Source organism: Pimephales promelas, chromosome 4 (genome assembly GCF_988280905.1).
Source record: "Pimephales promelas chromosome 4, fPimPro1.hap1.1, whole genome shotgun sequence".
Classification (NCBI taxonomy): Eukaryota; Metazoa; Chordata; class Actinopteri; order Cypriniformes; family Leuciscidae; genus Pimephales; species Pimephales promelas.
The window spans coordinates 135,001-151,216 of NC_142772.1; the positions used below are offsets into that span (position 1 = coordinate 135,001).

The 16,216-nt window shown below is 44.0% G+C and overlaps 2 protein-coding genes across 2 annotated transcripts; one reads left to right on the forward strand and one right to left on the reverse strand.

Moving 5' to 3' along the window:
* The first annotated feature begins 5,880 nt into the window (after positions 1-5,880).
* Positions 5,881-8,475, forward strand: wbp1 (WW domain binding protein 1). The gene is made up of 4 exons (XM_039662001.2): positions 5,881-6,072; positions 6,649-6,751; positions 7,497-7,664; positions 7,954-8,475. Exons 1-4 carry the CDS (start codon positions 6,010-6,012, stop codon positions 8,262-8,264), a joined length of 645 nt encoding a protein of 214 aa, XP_039517935.1. The 5' UTR covers positions 5,881-6,009; the 3' UTR covers positions 8,265-8,475.
* Positions 8,476-9,926: 1,451 nt separating this feature from the next.
* Positions 9,927-15,866, reverse strand: lman2la (lectin, mannose-binding 2-like a). The gene is made up of 9 exons (XM_039662000.2): positions 15,658-15,866; positions 14,767-14,885; positions 13,856-13,973; positions 13,676-13,758; positions 13,260-13,292; positions 13,012-13,173; positions 12,677-12,791; positions 11,196-11,315; positions 9,927-10,383 (listed from the first exon to the last, which is right to left on the reverse strand). The coding sequence occupies exons 1-9, from the start codon at positions 15,773-15,775 to the stop codon at positions 10,241-10,243; spliced, it is 1,011 nt and encodes a 336-aa protein (XP_039517934.2). The 5' UTR covers positions 15,776-15,866; the 3' UTR covers positions 9,927-10,240.
* Between the last annotated feature and the right edge of the window lie 350 nt (positions 15,867-16,216).

Genomic DNA, 16,216 nt, shown 5'->3' on the forward strand with positions numbered 1-16,216 from the left:
GCTTTTTCAGCCGGAAATCCACAAATATGTTCATAGAACGAGTCGCTAACGTTTCCATCAAGTTATCAAAACATTATTTCTGAATGTTCTCTGGCCTTTCAAAACATCCAGTGTCATACATGTTTAAAAACCTTTTTTTCTTGGTTATGAGAACGTTAAAGGACATTACATCATTCTTCAACATTATGGATACGTTACTTTTGAATGTTCTCTGAACGTTCTGAGTTTAAAACATTTTTAAAAAACTAAAACATTTCAGAAACATATTTCAGTGCAAACGTTTTAGGAACTGGCAGATCGCATGTGTGTGTGTGTGTGTGTGTGTGTGTGTGTCCTGTCAGTAATGTACATGTAACTGGGTTTCTTGTGTTGATAATAGTTAGAGTGAGTCGACAGCTGGTCTCTGTGGAGGAGAGGAGTGATGAAGGATCTCCTTCCTCGGTGTGTGTGTGTGTGTGTGTGTGTGTGTGTGTGTGTGTGTGTGTGTGTGTGTGTGTGTGTGTAATGACGTGACTCTCTGGCCGCAGGACTCGCCGCTCAACACGATTTTGTGAAAGTGTGTCTGTTGCGTCGCTTCATTTCCGGCTTCGGCCGTTCCTCTCGTCTCTCTCTCACACACACACACACACACACACACACACACACACACACACACACAGCGAATGTTCGTTCCTCTCACCTCACTCAGACACAGCGAATGTGAGTGGCATAAATTACAGGCCTAATCAATTGAATAATTATGTTTTTATTGCACACATTATGTCTTTTTCTCCTGAAAAGTAGAAGGCCTGTCTTTCCTCTAAAGTTGACAGAATCCATTACGAGCGAGCGATAGATCATCACATCTGTCTCGCCTGTGTGTGTGTGTGTGTGTGTGTGTGTGTGTGTATCGCCCAGCTCGTTTGGAGAATATCGAATCGGTTACACTAAAGTAACCGCCCGGATTTGGCCAAATGTAAAAATCTATTTCTTTCATGCATGCGTGAGGATCTGTCATCGTGTGCCGTAATGACGGATGGTGTCGGTTCTCTCTCAGCGAGAGGTGATGAAGAGTCAAACACACACACACACACACACACACGGACTTGGGAATGGGAAACATCCTTTCAGAAATGAGGATGATCCGTCAGAGAAGAGGACTTGATTTTCTGCTGTCTGTATGAGTGAACCTGAGTCAGAGTCTGCAGTGACTCTTCATGCCCGTCCTCAAACGCTTTAGACGTTGCAATTAAAATGTGAAGCGGAAAACATGTATTTCTTGTGTTTTAAAGTCGCTGCAACAGCCGCTGTCCGTCACGCACTCATGAAACACGACGCCGCTAACCCTCACGTCTACACAACCGTCTCTACACAACCGGCTCTACACAACCGTCTCTACACAACCGTCTCTACACAACCGTCTCTACACAACCGGCTCTACACAACCGTCTCTACACAACTGTCTCTACACAACCGGCTCTACACAACCGGCTCTACACAACCGGCTCTACACAACCGTCTCTACACAACCGTCTCTACACAACCGTCTCTACACAACTGTCTCTACACAACCGTCTCTACACAACCGGCTCTACACAACCGTCTCTACACAACCGGCTCTACACAACCGTCTCTACACAACCGTCTCTACACAACCGTCTCTACACAACTGTCTCTACACAACTGTCTCTACACAACCGGCTCTACACAACCGGCTCTACACAACCGGCTCTACACAACCGTCTCTACACAACCGTCTCTACACAACCGTCTCTACACAACCGTCTCTACACAACCGTCTCTACACAACCGTCTCTACACAACCGGCTCTACACAACCGTCTCTACACAACCGTCTCTACACAACCGTCTCTACACAACCGGCTCTACACAACCGTCTCTACACAACCGTCTCTACACAACCGTCTCTACACAACCGTCTCTACACAACCGTCTCTACACAACCGTCTCTACACAACCGTCTCTACACAACCGTCTCTACACAACCGGCTCTACACAACCGGCTCTACACAACCGTCTCTACACAACCGTCTCTACACAACCGTCTCTACACAACCGGCTCTACACAACCGGCTCTACACAACCGTCTCTACACAACCGTCTCTACACAACCGTCTCTACACAACCGTCTCTACACAACCGTCTCTACACAACCGTCTCTACACAACCGGCTCTACACAACCGTCTCTACACAACCGTCTCTACACAACTGTCTCTACACAACCGTCTCTACACAACTCAGCGGTAGAAACGGCACAGGGTTGAAGCTCTTTTGTACTGTTGAACATGGATTTGTGTTTATGTTTCTGTTGTTTAGTGGTTATTAATATATTGTGTATTTTTCAATATCAGTTTTTGGCCAGACGCTGGCTATGGAGTCCATCACACACTCCCTATCAGGGACAGTAAAATATATTTAATTTCATAAAGCATCTTCAGTCCCTGCCGGACCCACCGTGACCCCTGACCCCTGAGGTCAGATCTCCCACGGCCTCACAGCTCTTATCAGATCGTCTCTCAGCGGGACAGTTATGACACTATAAACGCAGAGAGTTTGATTGAACACACACTTTACAGCTCAGCGTGGAGTGTGTGAAGGAGTGTGTGAAGGAGTGTGAGGTGATTGCCTGACTGTGATTATAAGAGTTTACTCTTCGTCGTTTGCAGGAAAACAGCTTGATGACTGAGAAATAAACGCCAGCGCCACAGCAGGACTTCCAGAGCAAGAGCAGGACTTTATCAGCACACCAAGAAGAGTTCACACACTCTCTCACACACACTTACACACACACACACTCACGCACGCACACACACACGCACTCTCTCTCTCACACAAACACACACTCACACACACACACACTCAGGTACAGGAGATAGTCAGTCAGATGAGAGTGTTAATAATCAGCAGCTCCAGATGATCAGCACAGCCGAGAGCATCAACATTATCATCAATGTTATGTTTTTAAATAAATAATAAAAAGCTTACTCCAAGTCTATATTATACTTTATAATACACATATAGCCTATAATTGTTAAATGACCGACAGTTATATGCAATGATGCAAATCCTCAATTTTTTATTTATTTATTTTTTTGTTATTAAATCTTGCCGTTTTGAATGAAAAATATGCTATTTACAGATATTTTAGATTATGCTTGGCTTACTCTCCAGGTCTTCTATTAATTATAATATTTTATATTCAAATATAAATGTTTAATTATTAGGTATAAATCCTGTAGCTCTACGTTTGTCTGAAGTGAATCCTCTTTCATTCATTCTCTGTTATTTAAACCTCAATAATCTGAGTTTTCCTCGTTTGATCGAGACACGAGCGGCACACAAACTCAAAATATCGACTAAGTTTAATTAGTTTGAAATCATAATCTTGAATTGTTCTTTAATGTCGTGACATACAGATTGATATTTTGAGAAATTACGGGCTAATCTGATTTTATAACTGAACAAAACTTCTGTTTCTTCCAAGCGACGCACGGAGAACAAGTTTAACAGTCACACACACACACACACACACACACACACACACACACACACCGAACATAACACACACTTCAGTTATTATACAACTATTGCCACGCGTAGAGAAATATAAAAGCAATAGCCAAAAATACAGCTAGCTTACAAATGAAAACAAAGTTATTTTAAGACGACAAATACAGTCAAAGCAACATTCACTCACACAGCTTCAACATCTCTCACATTATCAGTTTATTCGCTATAGATTAGAAAATTGTAATAAAATATGATAAATCAGTGGATATTTGACTGGTTTTGTCCTTCTGTTGGACTCTCACACATGAATTATGTTGAATATCTGTCAGCTGGTAAATTTAGATAATAGCAGTTTAGCTCAACCAGTGAGCAAGCAATGCTTCATGTTGTTCAGTGTGTGTGTAAAAGAGCATTAGCACTTACAGAAAACACACTTCAGCAGAACATCATCAGCTCAAAGTGGAGGAGTCACTTCTGCTCCTGAATGATTATTAATGTCACTGGATGAGGAATAAAAAGATATCGACACTGATCTGGTGTCTGAATGTTTGGTAATATTTTTTTTTTTTAAATGTCGATGTACGCAGAGTTTAGAGCGGGTTAATCAAACTCACCTGCAAGTTTAGTTACTCAGAAGACTTTAATTCGCTACTTTTATTCAGGTCTAATTTTGAAAGCATGAAACTTACACGATTTATAACAACTCATTTAACGTTTAACAAAACCCGTTTACAGTAGCGTGTAGAGCAGTGTTCTCTGCAGAAGCGTCTCAGACCTGTGCGTTCACCTGTGTGTGTGTGTGTGTGTGTGTGTGTGTGTGTGTGTGTGTGTGTGTGTGTGTTCGCGCATGCGCAGACCGCGTCACCTTGAGCTCGCGAGTGTCCGGTCTCGCGCCGAGAGTCAAGGCTGGGCATCTCAACACGCACATCATGTTGCTGAGAGCGGGCTATATAAATGCAAATTGTATTGGAGATCTATTAGAGGTCTTGGAAACAGAGTCGTATGTAAATGTCCCATAAGAGCAGAGCCGAGTGATTACCCTCGCGCTAAACCATGGAGAACAAGGTGAGAACTCTGCGAATCCAATACGGTTTGATTTATTGTAAATGCGAGAAAGATGCAAATCTGCGAAACTGCAGGAAAACACGAGTCTGGTACTGAGGGAATGGTTAGTTTTGGGAAATGGGGAAAGTCTTCACTGATCACTAATGCGAGTATTACACGTGGAAAATACGCCACTGATTTTGATTGCTGTAATATAGGCTATCTATTATTATAATAAGTCATAATGTCCTGCTGTATTGCGTGTGCGAATATGATTTACCTTCATTAGCTCTGCAGTGAACGGGGAAAGGTTTCCATCTAGTGTTCAGCGCGAAGAACTGCAGCTTCAAGAGAAACACCAGTTACAATAAACTGGTTAATATTATAAACACCAGTAAACTGTCGGACAGAGACTGTGGTCATCAGCGATGAGAGCATCTGTCAGTCTGCGCTCGACATAACGCTGCACAACGTTTTTTAAACAGAAACGGTGATGAGTTGAACCGAGTTGAACACACTGTTGGTGACGCAAGAGTTGTAACTATGGCAGCCGAGAAGGACATTTGTGTTCTTTGTGAAGAATTTTCGGGGCCTGATTAAATATGTGTTTACAACAAAATATGCTCGATTGTAGAGTTAGCTACTGCAAGCAGTACAATAACAAGCAGTTTTCTAGTGATCTGTTGTATAACAAACTGAGCGTTGTTATTTAATTTGGGTCTCTGCACACAGAACCGGTTGCCTAATCAACACAAACTCTATGGACACCAGATTCTCGCTGGAAGTAGAAGGCCACCAGACTGGTTGGCCTACTCTTTTATCTGTGAATTTGGACATTCATATATACTGTTTTTCGTCTTCTACATAGTAAATGTGATTTCGGTGGCAGCCAGCATTATTTCTCACTGCGCGCTCCCGCTGTCTCGCAGAACGCGCATCTGATGTCATCCTGTTTACGTCATCCGTTAGCCTACATTTCAAATATATGACCAAATGCAACTATAAAAGAATCTTTCGTAATTTTTTTTTTTTTTTTTTTAAATGGTCAATTCATTAGTATTATTGTTTTGAAATAGGTAATGGACGTGGTTCGCCAGACCATCAGGGAGGGAAAAAAAATAACATGAATAAATTATACGCACACAGTTATAAATATGATAAAAAATAAATAGACCGATAAATGCAGCGACACTCTCGCAAGATAAGCTGTGTGTGTGTGTGTGTGTGTGTGTGTGTGTGTGTGTGTGTGTGTGTGTGTGTGTGTGTGTGTGTGTGTGTGTGTGTGTGTGTGTGTGCGTGTGTGTGTGCGTGTGTGTGTGCGTTATTGCTGTGATTGTGATGCTGCTGCCCTCTGTGGATCATCACACTCATCACACAGACATGACGCCCCTGTTCATCTGAAGCTTTATGATTAACTTATGATTAACTGGAGTTTGGGAAGAAACGCGCAGAAAGATGCCGCAGAAGACGCTGTGCTCCGCCGTGGGGCTTCTCTGCGCAGCGGCGTGTTTAGTTCAGGTAAGCCGGCGGCAGGGCCTCTGAGGCGCGGAGTGCGAGAACTCGAGCTCGGGGATTCGCGCAGTGTTGTGGCCTCGATAAACAACTGAAACAAAGCCATCAAGCACGGTTACCGAAACATAATGTTCGATATCCTGCTTTTTTCCGGATATTTAGAATCGACATAAATGTTTTACACGTTGAAATCATAGACATTTGAGCATATGATATGAATATGCTGATCGTTTTGTCTGTAGTGTTTGAGGTTTTGTTGTGTTTTTCTTGTGTTTGCCGGGCTTGTGTCTGTTTGTGAGGTTCGGTGTTTGGCTTGTACTGAAAGTTGTGTAAATGATTCAGCAAATCAATAAAGACTGACTGTGGTGTTTCCTGTTTATTTATACAATATTATGGATCATTTCATATTTTTTCACATTATTCATATTGTTTTTAGATAGAATGGTTCATATGTATTTATTGACTCAGTGGCTTTCAAAGGATGAATTTGTGTTTGTACTGGGCCAGAAGGATGCAACTTTTCAGTGTTTTCTTGTGTGTGTGTGTGTGTGTGTGTCGCTGAATGCTTGTGTTTGTTTGCAGGGGAAGGAGTTTTGTTTCGGCGTGAACAATGAACAGTACCGCTGTGAGATGGGCTACTGCTGCGGGGAGACCGAGTGCTGCACTTACTATTATGAGCTGTGGTGTGAGTTACACAAACACACACCTGCAGATACGTCTGATACACACCTACAGATTAATCTGATACACTCACAAACACACAACTGCAGATACATCTGTTACACACACACACACACACACACATTTTCTCAGTGTATCTGTCAGTTCTTCAAATAGACACTCCAAGGTTTCATGTCAAAGCCTGTGTGTGTATTGGCATGAGAGTAATCGTACTGGTGATGTGACGGATCATGTTTTACCACCTTTTGTCTCACTAGTTAATTTTGAATGGTCATGTGACAAATGATTTTTGAAAGTACAAATATTCCATGAAGTTTCTCAATCACACGAGATCATGAACATGACATGTTTGAAACATTGATGATGTTGATGAGGAGATACACACTGAACTCGTCTTCCACCGCTCTGATGTGTGTGTCAAGTCACCTTTAGCGCTTTTTACAGTGCAGATTGTTTCAAAGCAGCTTTAAAAAAGATAACAGGAAAATAAAACAGAGTTGCCCCATCTGATCCGGATCCGGCTGACTACTTTATGCGTTGTAGATCTGGCTGATTGATTACAGTAAACATCGCAACAAACAGAAAGACTAACTTTAGCATAGATGCCATTCTTCTTATGATGAAGCTAGTGCATCAGGTGCCATAGGAGGTGTTCCTGGTTCTGGATGACCAAATCTATTCGGCCTAATTGATTGTCTAACTGATTTGAATAATAAGAATGTATAATTTTAAAAAGTGTGTGTGTTTAGGGTTCTGGCTGGTATGGACCCTCATCATCATGCTGAGCTGCTGCTGTGCGTACAGACACCGGCGGGTGAAGATGCGACTCCAGCAGGAGCAGAGACAGCGAGAGATCAGCCTGATGGCCTATCAGGGGGCGTCCAGTTCCTTCATCACTCCTGCTCCCCTCAACCTGCGTGAGTCTCTCTCACACACACACACACACACACACACGTCACGGTTCCCGGCTCGGTGTCGGCGCTCTCCGAGTTAGATGTCTCCTGCGGACGGTCGGCACAAGCGACTAATCAATGACATTTCGTTGTCCTTAACATTTCTAACCTTATATTAATAAATATTATTTAAAATAAATAGAATGTCACGAACGGCTGTGCATGTGTTTTATCCTTCTGTAAATGAAGTAGTGTGACATCATGAATCGGACCTCAGACCTTCTGATCCGAGTGTGTGTGTGTGTTTCTCCAGGCTTGTGGACGGACTGTAAGCTGCCGGACTATGAGGAGGTTCTGGCTCATCCTCCGACGCCTCCTCCACCGTACTCCGAGTCCGTGGACCCGCAGAACCATCAGAACCCACAGGACCCGCCCGCACCGGTTCCGGAGCAGGAGAACAGCCGGCGCCGGCACGTGACTGGGGACTCGGGCATCGAGGTGTGTGTGTGCCGGCTGGACCAGGGCCCGGAGGAGGCCGAGGGGTGTCAGGGAGCGGCCGGATGCTGTTCCAGCGCTGGGAAAGATCCAGCAGAACCACAACTAGAACCTGAGCGCCTTGTGTGAACGATCACGAGTGAGAGACTCTGAGCTTCTGTTTCCCAGCATCCCTCACGCTTTCCTCGACTGAGCAACTGCTCGTTTCTCACCATGACTGCGGCCCAGAGCCACACACACACACACACACACACACACACACACACACACAGAGTGTAAAGGGCATGTGTGTTTTCATGTTTGTGTGCCTGAAGATCCCATGAGCGCTGAGAGAGCAGATCGTCTCATAGGTGTGTGTGTGTGTGTGTGTGTGTGTCTGGAAGATTGTGGCCTTTCGCACTGCTACTGTTAACCTGTGTGTGTGTGAATGACATCATCAGCGTCACATGACTCTGCCTCAGCGTTATGATCTAGTTTATTAGTAAAGCACAGACGCGAGCTGCGTGTCGTAGGGCCTCGGGCTGATAGTTGCATGACGGTTCTGTGTGAATCACGTGACGTTTTCCTGCATTAAGGGCTAAAATCAATATCATGTTTCAGAATGTTTGCTGTCGTTCTCTTGCTTGTGTCCCATCATCCCTGTGAACCCTGTGTGTTGCACTGAAGGACGTGTCGTCCTCACACTTCTCCGACGCAAATCCTGCAAAGTTTACAGATTCTGTGCCTTTTTCCCACTGGAGAACCAGATTAATTCACTAACTAGGCTATGCAAAACACCCGGACGCATCAGCAACGGCGCTCGTGTCCGGCGTGATCTTCTCGCTCGTTTGTGGTTTCTTAGTTTGTGTACTAACTCAATAACTGTCCGTTGTTGGTGAACGCCTCGGTTTCAGATGGACTCATCCAGGAACTGTGAAACCTGAGGCGTCAGATGATTTCTTTTGTTCAAATGTGTGTTTAATAATAAGTGACGTTTAACATCAAGCCGAATCACAGCGCCAGCTCTTCTGTAAAGCACGTCGAGGTGTTCGGACTTCATACTCGTTTCTTATCGTGGAGCTGATGTGTGTAATGCACATCTGAGCGTCCGTCAGGGTTGCGTACTGCAGATGATGATGAAGATGAAGATGCTCAGACGTGTTTGGTGTGTAATCGCAGCACTGACAGCCGTGTGGCGTTTCTACTGACGCGTTATTTAGTAAGACGTCTGCTGTGTCTATAGTCATTTGTATTTTATTTTTGTAATAAAAACAATAAACCAGCTTTGGCACTCAGTCGTCTCTGTGTTTCTGATGTTACTATTTACATATATACCATTTGACTAACCCTACAATTGACCACAACGTTCTTTTAAATAGACTCAAACGTCATGTTGGCGTTTGTGGAACTGCATTAGCATGACGTAAATCACTCATCTGACAATTACCAGTCTGTAGCAGTAAATGAAGAGATGTCTTATCCATCACAAGTTCAGTATCAAACTTCAGAGGTTCCTAATAATGCATGGAAATATCAAGCATGTTTTTATAGATTTTCAACATTTACTTTTAACTATAAATGTGAGATACATGAAACGCGGATCCTGAAAATTGATCTTTGATTCATGACAGACGGGACTGGTGTCCTGAGCGGATTACCCGTGTGTGTGTGTGTGTGTGTGTGTGTGTGTGTGTGTGTGGGTGTGTGTGTGTGTGTGTGTGTGTGTGTGTGTGGGTGTGTGTGTGTGTGTGTGTGTGTGTGTGTGTGTGTGTGTGTGTGAATCACCAGTGACTCAACAGTGGCGTACAGATAACAGAGAGACAAAAATCAACAAAACGTTAATTCTGATTGCATGGGCTCCTCACATTTCCCATCTGAATCTGGACAGATGACAAGATGTTAGACGTTCTGTACAAACAATTAATAAATATATAATATACAATAAATATAGCACTGAAGGAGAGAATGAAGGCAGCAGGAGTTTGAGAAAGACATTCACATCCAAGACTTGTGATGCCCATCACATCTTCATCATCATCATCATCATCATCATGACGACAGGTCGATTGTTCATTGCTGAGGTTATTACCCTCAACAGAGAGTGTGTGTGTGTGTGTGTGTGTGTGTCAGTAGAAACGCTTGCGCCGGCTTTCGCTCCAGTGCCCGTACAGAACCAGTCCCACCACCACCAGCAGAAACACTCCCAGCATGGAGAAGAGCACACAGAAGAAGATACTGATGCTGCTCATGCCCTCCTCGTCTGCGTACGCTGGAGACACACACACACACACACTCAGTCAGGTGATGTGTGGACAGAACTTCTCAAACATCTGTAGCTCCCGCCATACAATCAGCTCTCAATCCTGTCAGTTTCATCAGTAAAGTCAGTCAGTGTGTGTGTGTGTGTGTGTGTGTGTGTGTGTGATGAACCGATCAGCTCTTCCTCTTTAGTACTAGTTACAGCAGCAAATAAACATCAGCGAGCTTCAGAAGGAATTATTAAAGATGCAGAACAACTTCCTGAAATCAATCATGTCTCGTATAATCCATCCATCAGTGTTTCAGCCGCAGACTGGTTTAAATCAGTGGATATTGGACTGGTTTTGTCCTTCTGTTGGACTCTCACACATGAATTATGTTGAATATCTGTCAGCTGGTAAATTTAGATAATAGCAGTTTAGCTCAACCAGTGAGCAAGCAATGCTTCATGTTGTTCAGTGTGTGTGTAAAAGAGCATTAGCACTTACAGAAAACACACTTCAGCAGAACATCATCAGCTCAAAGTGGAGGAGTCACTTCTGCTCCTGAAAGATTATTAATGTCACTGGATGAGGAATATTTGGGTATAATACGTCACACTTTACTTTATTTTGCTCTCGTCACTTTATGAGCTGTAGTGTCCTGATCACACTAGTAGATCACAAACTATATCTGGTGTGTGAATGATTTGTGGTTTGACTGTATATCCGAATGAATCTCTGTAATCAAATGGAGATGTTCACAGAATGGAGTCGCCGGCGTGTCGATCGTAAGGACCGCTGACGCACACGTGAGCTGCTGTGATCATGTGACCATACTCACGTCTCAGGAGCTCCATGTTGTCGACGCTGGGAACCAGAACCTCCTCCTGCTCCTCGTCCTCCTGTTTGCTGCGCAGGACCGTCAGCTGGTACAGCTTCATGGAGATCAGGTCATGGTTATCTGAAACACACACACACACACACTGAGCACGAGCTGTGTGTGACGAGGAAGCGCTCGCACACGTGTGTCTCCCCCACCGACTGTAAAACACTGGGCGTAGTGTGTGTGTGTGACGTCACCCGTAGTGTTTCTGAAGCTCAAAGTGGGCGTCACTGAGGTGAAGTGATGCTAACGCTAGCAGACAAACGGCTAGTAGTGACATCAGTGGCAATCTGTCAACCCTCCCGTTTTTTCCGGGTTTCTCGCGTATTTTATCTCTGTTCCCGCTGTCTTCCCGTTTTAGTATTTTGCCGTAAAATATCCCGTATTTTTACGTTCTGATTGTGTGCGACGTACAAGCTCGGACATATTCGGCTTGAAGTCGTTCATACTCGGATGCAGCGCCGCGCGCGCTGGCCGGAGACACACAGGCTGCATGCGCCGCGTGACTGTTTTTATTTTATGGTTTTTATTTCGGCTCCCGTGTTAATAGATTCGAGCTTGCACACTGCCTGCGTGAAACGCGCAAACGCGTGCATGCTAGAAATAGAACCAGAGATGCCTAGTTTCACGCGACACGCAAGCATGTTGGAAGCGTTTCCAGGCAAAAAACAACAACAACAACAACAACAAAAAAACGATGTTTATATGTCAAAAATTTCCATTACTTTTGCATATATATATTTTCATGTCATTTTTTTTAAACAATTGAGTCCTGGTGTCCACTACAGGGTCATAGCATAACATAGGACTAAAATATCTTTTTTATTTTCATTTGTTTCTTGATTCCGAGAAATCTCCCTTATTTTCAATGTTCAATGTTGACAGCTATGCTCAAGTGGCCAATCCAAGGGACGTGGGAACTAATTTATATTTAATTATATTATATTTATATTTAAGTTTTTACTGCAAATGTCGAAATGGTCCATCAGTGCTTGAGTCCCCATATATCGGAAAACATTTGGAAGGGAATTTCGTTTTGTATAAATTGTCTCTTCATTTTAATCAACAAATCGACTGGATTAATAAACATGTAAATGTAAACGCAAGCAAATATAGTAGACAATATAATTAGGAAACAGAGGCGCCGGCGCGTGAACTAGAGCGTCTCATAAATCAGCCGAAAACTGACAGAACATACTAGTTTATTAATAAACAATTCAAATGTTTAATGCCGGCTGTTCCAACGTTAATGCAGCACGGCCTCTTAGACAGAGAACCACAGTTACGTTCGTCACCAGCGCTTTACTGCTGTACAGTTGGGCAGTTTAACATGCGGGTCTATGGGGTTGAGTCTCTCCTGCAGCGCCTCTAGTGGCCAGAGGAGGAACTGCAGTTTGAGTCAGTCAGTGTTGACCCCTGAGGGACGCGGCCGGTCTCACCTGACAGATCTCCAGTGACGGCTGACGCTCCGAAGTAGAAGCCCTGCGGCAGACGGACCCCGGGAACATCCAGGCAATCTCTCCACTCGTGCTGCCCGTCGATATCCAGCATGATCTGCACACACACACACACACACACGTCAGCTTGATCTCACCGTGAGTCTGCCGCGCACACACACACACACACACGTCAGCTTGATCTCACCGTGAGTCTGCGGCGCGCGCACACACACACACACACACACACACACTCACCGTGAGTCTGCGGCGCACACACACACACACACTCACCGTGAGTCTGCCGCACACACACACACACACACACACACACTCACCGTGAGTCTGCGGCGCACGTATCGGATGAACAGAAAGCTGTCGTGCTTCAGGTTTCGCACCGTCGCGCTGCAGCCGCCCAGTTCTGAGGGCCGCCCGTCCCGATCGTGGTCGTAGCTGATCGAGCCGTTGCCTACCATAGCTAGCACGTACGGGAAGATACGCTAGCACAAACACAGGAGATCAGTCCGTCACAGGCGTACAGAGTCACATGACCATCACTGAGCATGATTAGCGGACGCTAGATTACCTGCGTGCGTGGCGTGTATCGCTTCCTCTGAGCCTAAAAACACACAAACACAAACACTGTGAGCGATCACTTCGGTCTACTGGGATACTGGTGCGGGACTGGTCAGGGGTCGGGATAGTGAAGCGCTCAGTGATGTCTGCTGGGATACTGGTGCGGGACTGGTCAGGGGTCGGGATAGTGAAGCGCTCAGTGATGTCTGCTGGGATACTGGTGCGGGACTGTTTGTTGAAGGTCGTCTTCTATTCCAGCATGACTAATGCAGCAGTGAGGTCCATGAAGACACGAGTCCGCTGTGGAAGAACTGGACCGGCCCGCACAGAACCCGCACCTCACGATCCAGCATTTATGAAGATCTGATCCCAGTCCCACACACAGATCCTGTAACGTCACTGATAACACACACTTTATTCCTGTACCTCCAGAAGTTTCTCCTCGTTGGGATACGTGTCCACAAACACACCGAGTCCAGTGAAGAAATCCCGGTTCCCGAACACTGGACCTGCAATCAGCGAGAGACCATTACCATCTAAACCCTGACCAGTGAGTGACGGATATCAATTATTAATGCAGTTAATAAACAATATCAGCTATTAGACCTTTCCTCATGCGCTCCTTCGTGTACCAGACCGCCAGACCGTCACCGTTCAGATTCTTCTTCCCTCGACCGTGAACCTTAAAGTGAACCTGTAGTTCCCAATCCCTCAGGTGACATGGCTGCGCACACACACACACACACACACAGATACACATTTAAAATGTAAAATTAAATTAAACTATTTCAATTTACTATTTCAGTAAAATTTTAATTTTTAGTCATGTAGTGAACACTAGTGAGGGATCATCAGCCTGTAGTGAACACTAGTGAGGGATCATCAGCCTGTAGTGAACACTAGTGAGGGATCATCAGTCATGTAGTGAACACTAGTGAGGGATCATCAGCCTGTAGTGAACACTAGTTAGGGAGCATCAGCCTGTAGTGAACACTAGTGAGGGATCATCAGTCATGTAGTGAACACTAGTGAGGGATCATGAATAGGGTTGGGTATCGAGAATCGATTGGAACCGGGACTAACTTTTCATTTTTCCCGGAATCGTTCAAAAGTTAAAATTTCGATTCCTAGTTTCGATATTCACAGTCCGCCGAGCGGAAGAAGAAACCGCTGAACAACACCAAAGAAGAAGTGTCTACCGGAAGTGTTGGCATAACCACGCGAGTCGAACATGAGTAGCTTACGTCGGTGGTCCAAAGTGTGGCTTCACTTTTCTAAAAATAACGAAATCTCGGCAAAATGCTTAATTTGTGACAGGAGTATTTCCTTCAGAAATACCATTGGTTAGCAAGGTTAGCTAAACTTTTTTGACCCTACCTCTTAAAAGAATCGGAATCGAGAATCGTTAGGAACCGGAATCGAAACAAGGAATCGGAATCAGAATCATTCAAATTTGAACGATACCCAACCCTAATCATGAACACTAGTGAGGGATCATCAGAAATGAAGCGACTCACCATTCGGCTCCATATGGCTCCCTGTTTGCTCTGCTGATCTGGAGTGAGACGGACATGATCCGTAGTGATCAGAGCATCTCCCATCAACTCCCAATGAGACGAGCCCGAGACGCCCACACCTGCGCGCACACACACACACACACACACACACACATCAGAGCATCTCCCATTAACTCCCAGTCAGAGGAACCCGAGACGCCCACACCTGAGCAATCTCTCTCCCTCTCTCTCTCTCTCTATCTATCTATCTCTCAAAACTAATGTGACCTAATTGTAAAGTGTTACCTATTGTTCTTTATTATTTTATGCACTTTAATCTGATTTTTTTTTTAAGAAAGAAGTTATTAAACCTGTTAGGACAACACTATTCTAACCTAATTCAATGTGAGACCATGATCAAATCTTCATCAATTATCATGATATGAAAATTTGAAAATGTCACATACAATGTAAAGTAGGACTACAAATAAATAAATAATTATTAAAAACAGTTTAAAGCAGAAATATTTAAAACCTGTGTGTACTTTTTGTGTTCTCCTTGTGTGTCTTATTGAGCTAAACCCCCAAAAGGGCGGGACCTCCATAAGACTGAGTTCAGTTCGAGCTCAGAGGAGTTGTGTTAATTTCTAATTATTTGCATTAATCAACTTTGCACGCATGTTATATGTTACGATTTTTTTTTTAAGTTATAATTTATTCATTTTTTGCAAAAAGTAAATGGATAATGATAATAGCTGTGATGGACCGCCCGATGTATTCAACGCAAACAGACAATAACAGCAGCTGAAATCTGAACACGCACACGGCTTCCTGTGAAATATTGATCCTTCGCATTATTATTGCTATTATAATAAGAGCAAAAGCGCGTGCATAATCATGTCTGTCTCTTACCCTGGTAAGGTTTGGACAGGGAGTACTCTCTCTTTAAAAACTCCTCCATTTCATGGCCATCATCGCATAAACCAACGCAGAAAACTGCAAATAAAACCAGCGACGATCTTGAAATCATTGTTTAAATTCAACGATTTTCAAACGCGTCGCTGGACTCACGCTCGCGCTCATCGAGTCCTGCTGTCGCCTCACGCTGTCACCTGATTAGCTGCAGCTCTTAAGCGACGCCTAGCGATTGGCTCTCTCGCCTGTCAATCATACATCAGCCCTCCCACACATCAGCAACGGGACCGGAGATTTGTGATCATGAAAGATTTACCAAAACGGTAATCTGACGTTTGGAGTAGTTACTCTTTACATTTAACAACATTTTCTAGTCCATGGAATTAGTGTTTTTTTGTTTTATGAGCACGCCTCAAAAAAATCGAGATATATATAACCTAATTTATAATTTTGTAAGTCATCACTAACGTGATTCTATTATTATTATTATAATAATAATGTTATGCAATAAATTATTATTATATATTATATAATTATATAATATTATTATTATAAC

Bases quoted from the DNA above. Each gene is read 5' to 3' on its own strand.
- wbp1 (XM_039662001.2), top strand. From the start codon at position 6,010: ATGCCGCAGAAGACGCTGTGCTCCGCCGTGGGGCTTCTCTGCGCAGCG. The intron at 6,073-6,648 runs GTAAGCCGGCGG...GTTTGTTTGCAG, and splicing joins CAGCGGCGTGTTTAGTTCAG to GGGAAGGAGTTTTGTTTCGG. The intron at 6,752-7,496 runs GTGAGTTACACA...GTGTGTGTTTAG, and splicing joins TTACTATTATGAGCTGTGGT to GGTTCTGGCTGGTATGGACC.
- lman2la (XM_039662000.2), bottom strand. From the start codon at position 15,775: ATGATTTCAAGATCGTCGCTGGTTTTATTTGCAGTTTTCTGCGTTGGT. The intron at 13,293-13,675 runs GTACAGGAATAA...GTGTGTTTTTAG, and splicing joins ACGAGGAGAAACTTCTGGAG to GCTCAGAGGAAGCGATACAC. The intron at 12,792-13,011 runs GTGAGTGTGTGT...GTGTGTGTGCAG, and splicing joins ACGTGCGCCGCAGACTCACG to ATCATGCTGGATATCGACGG.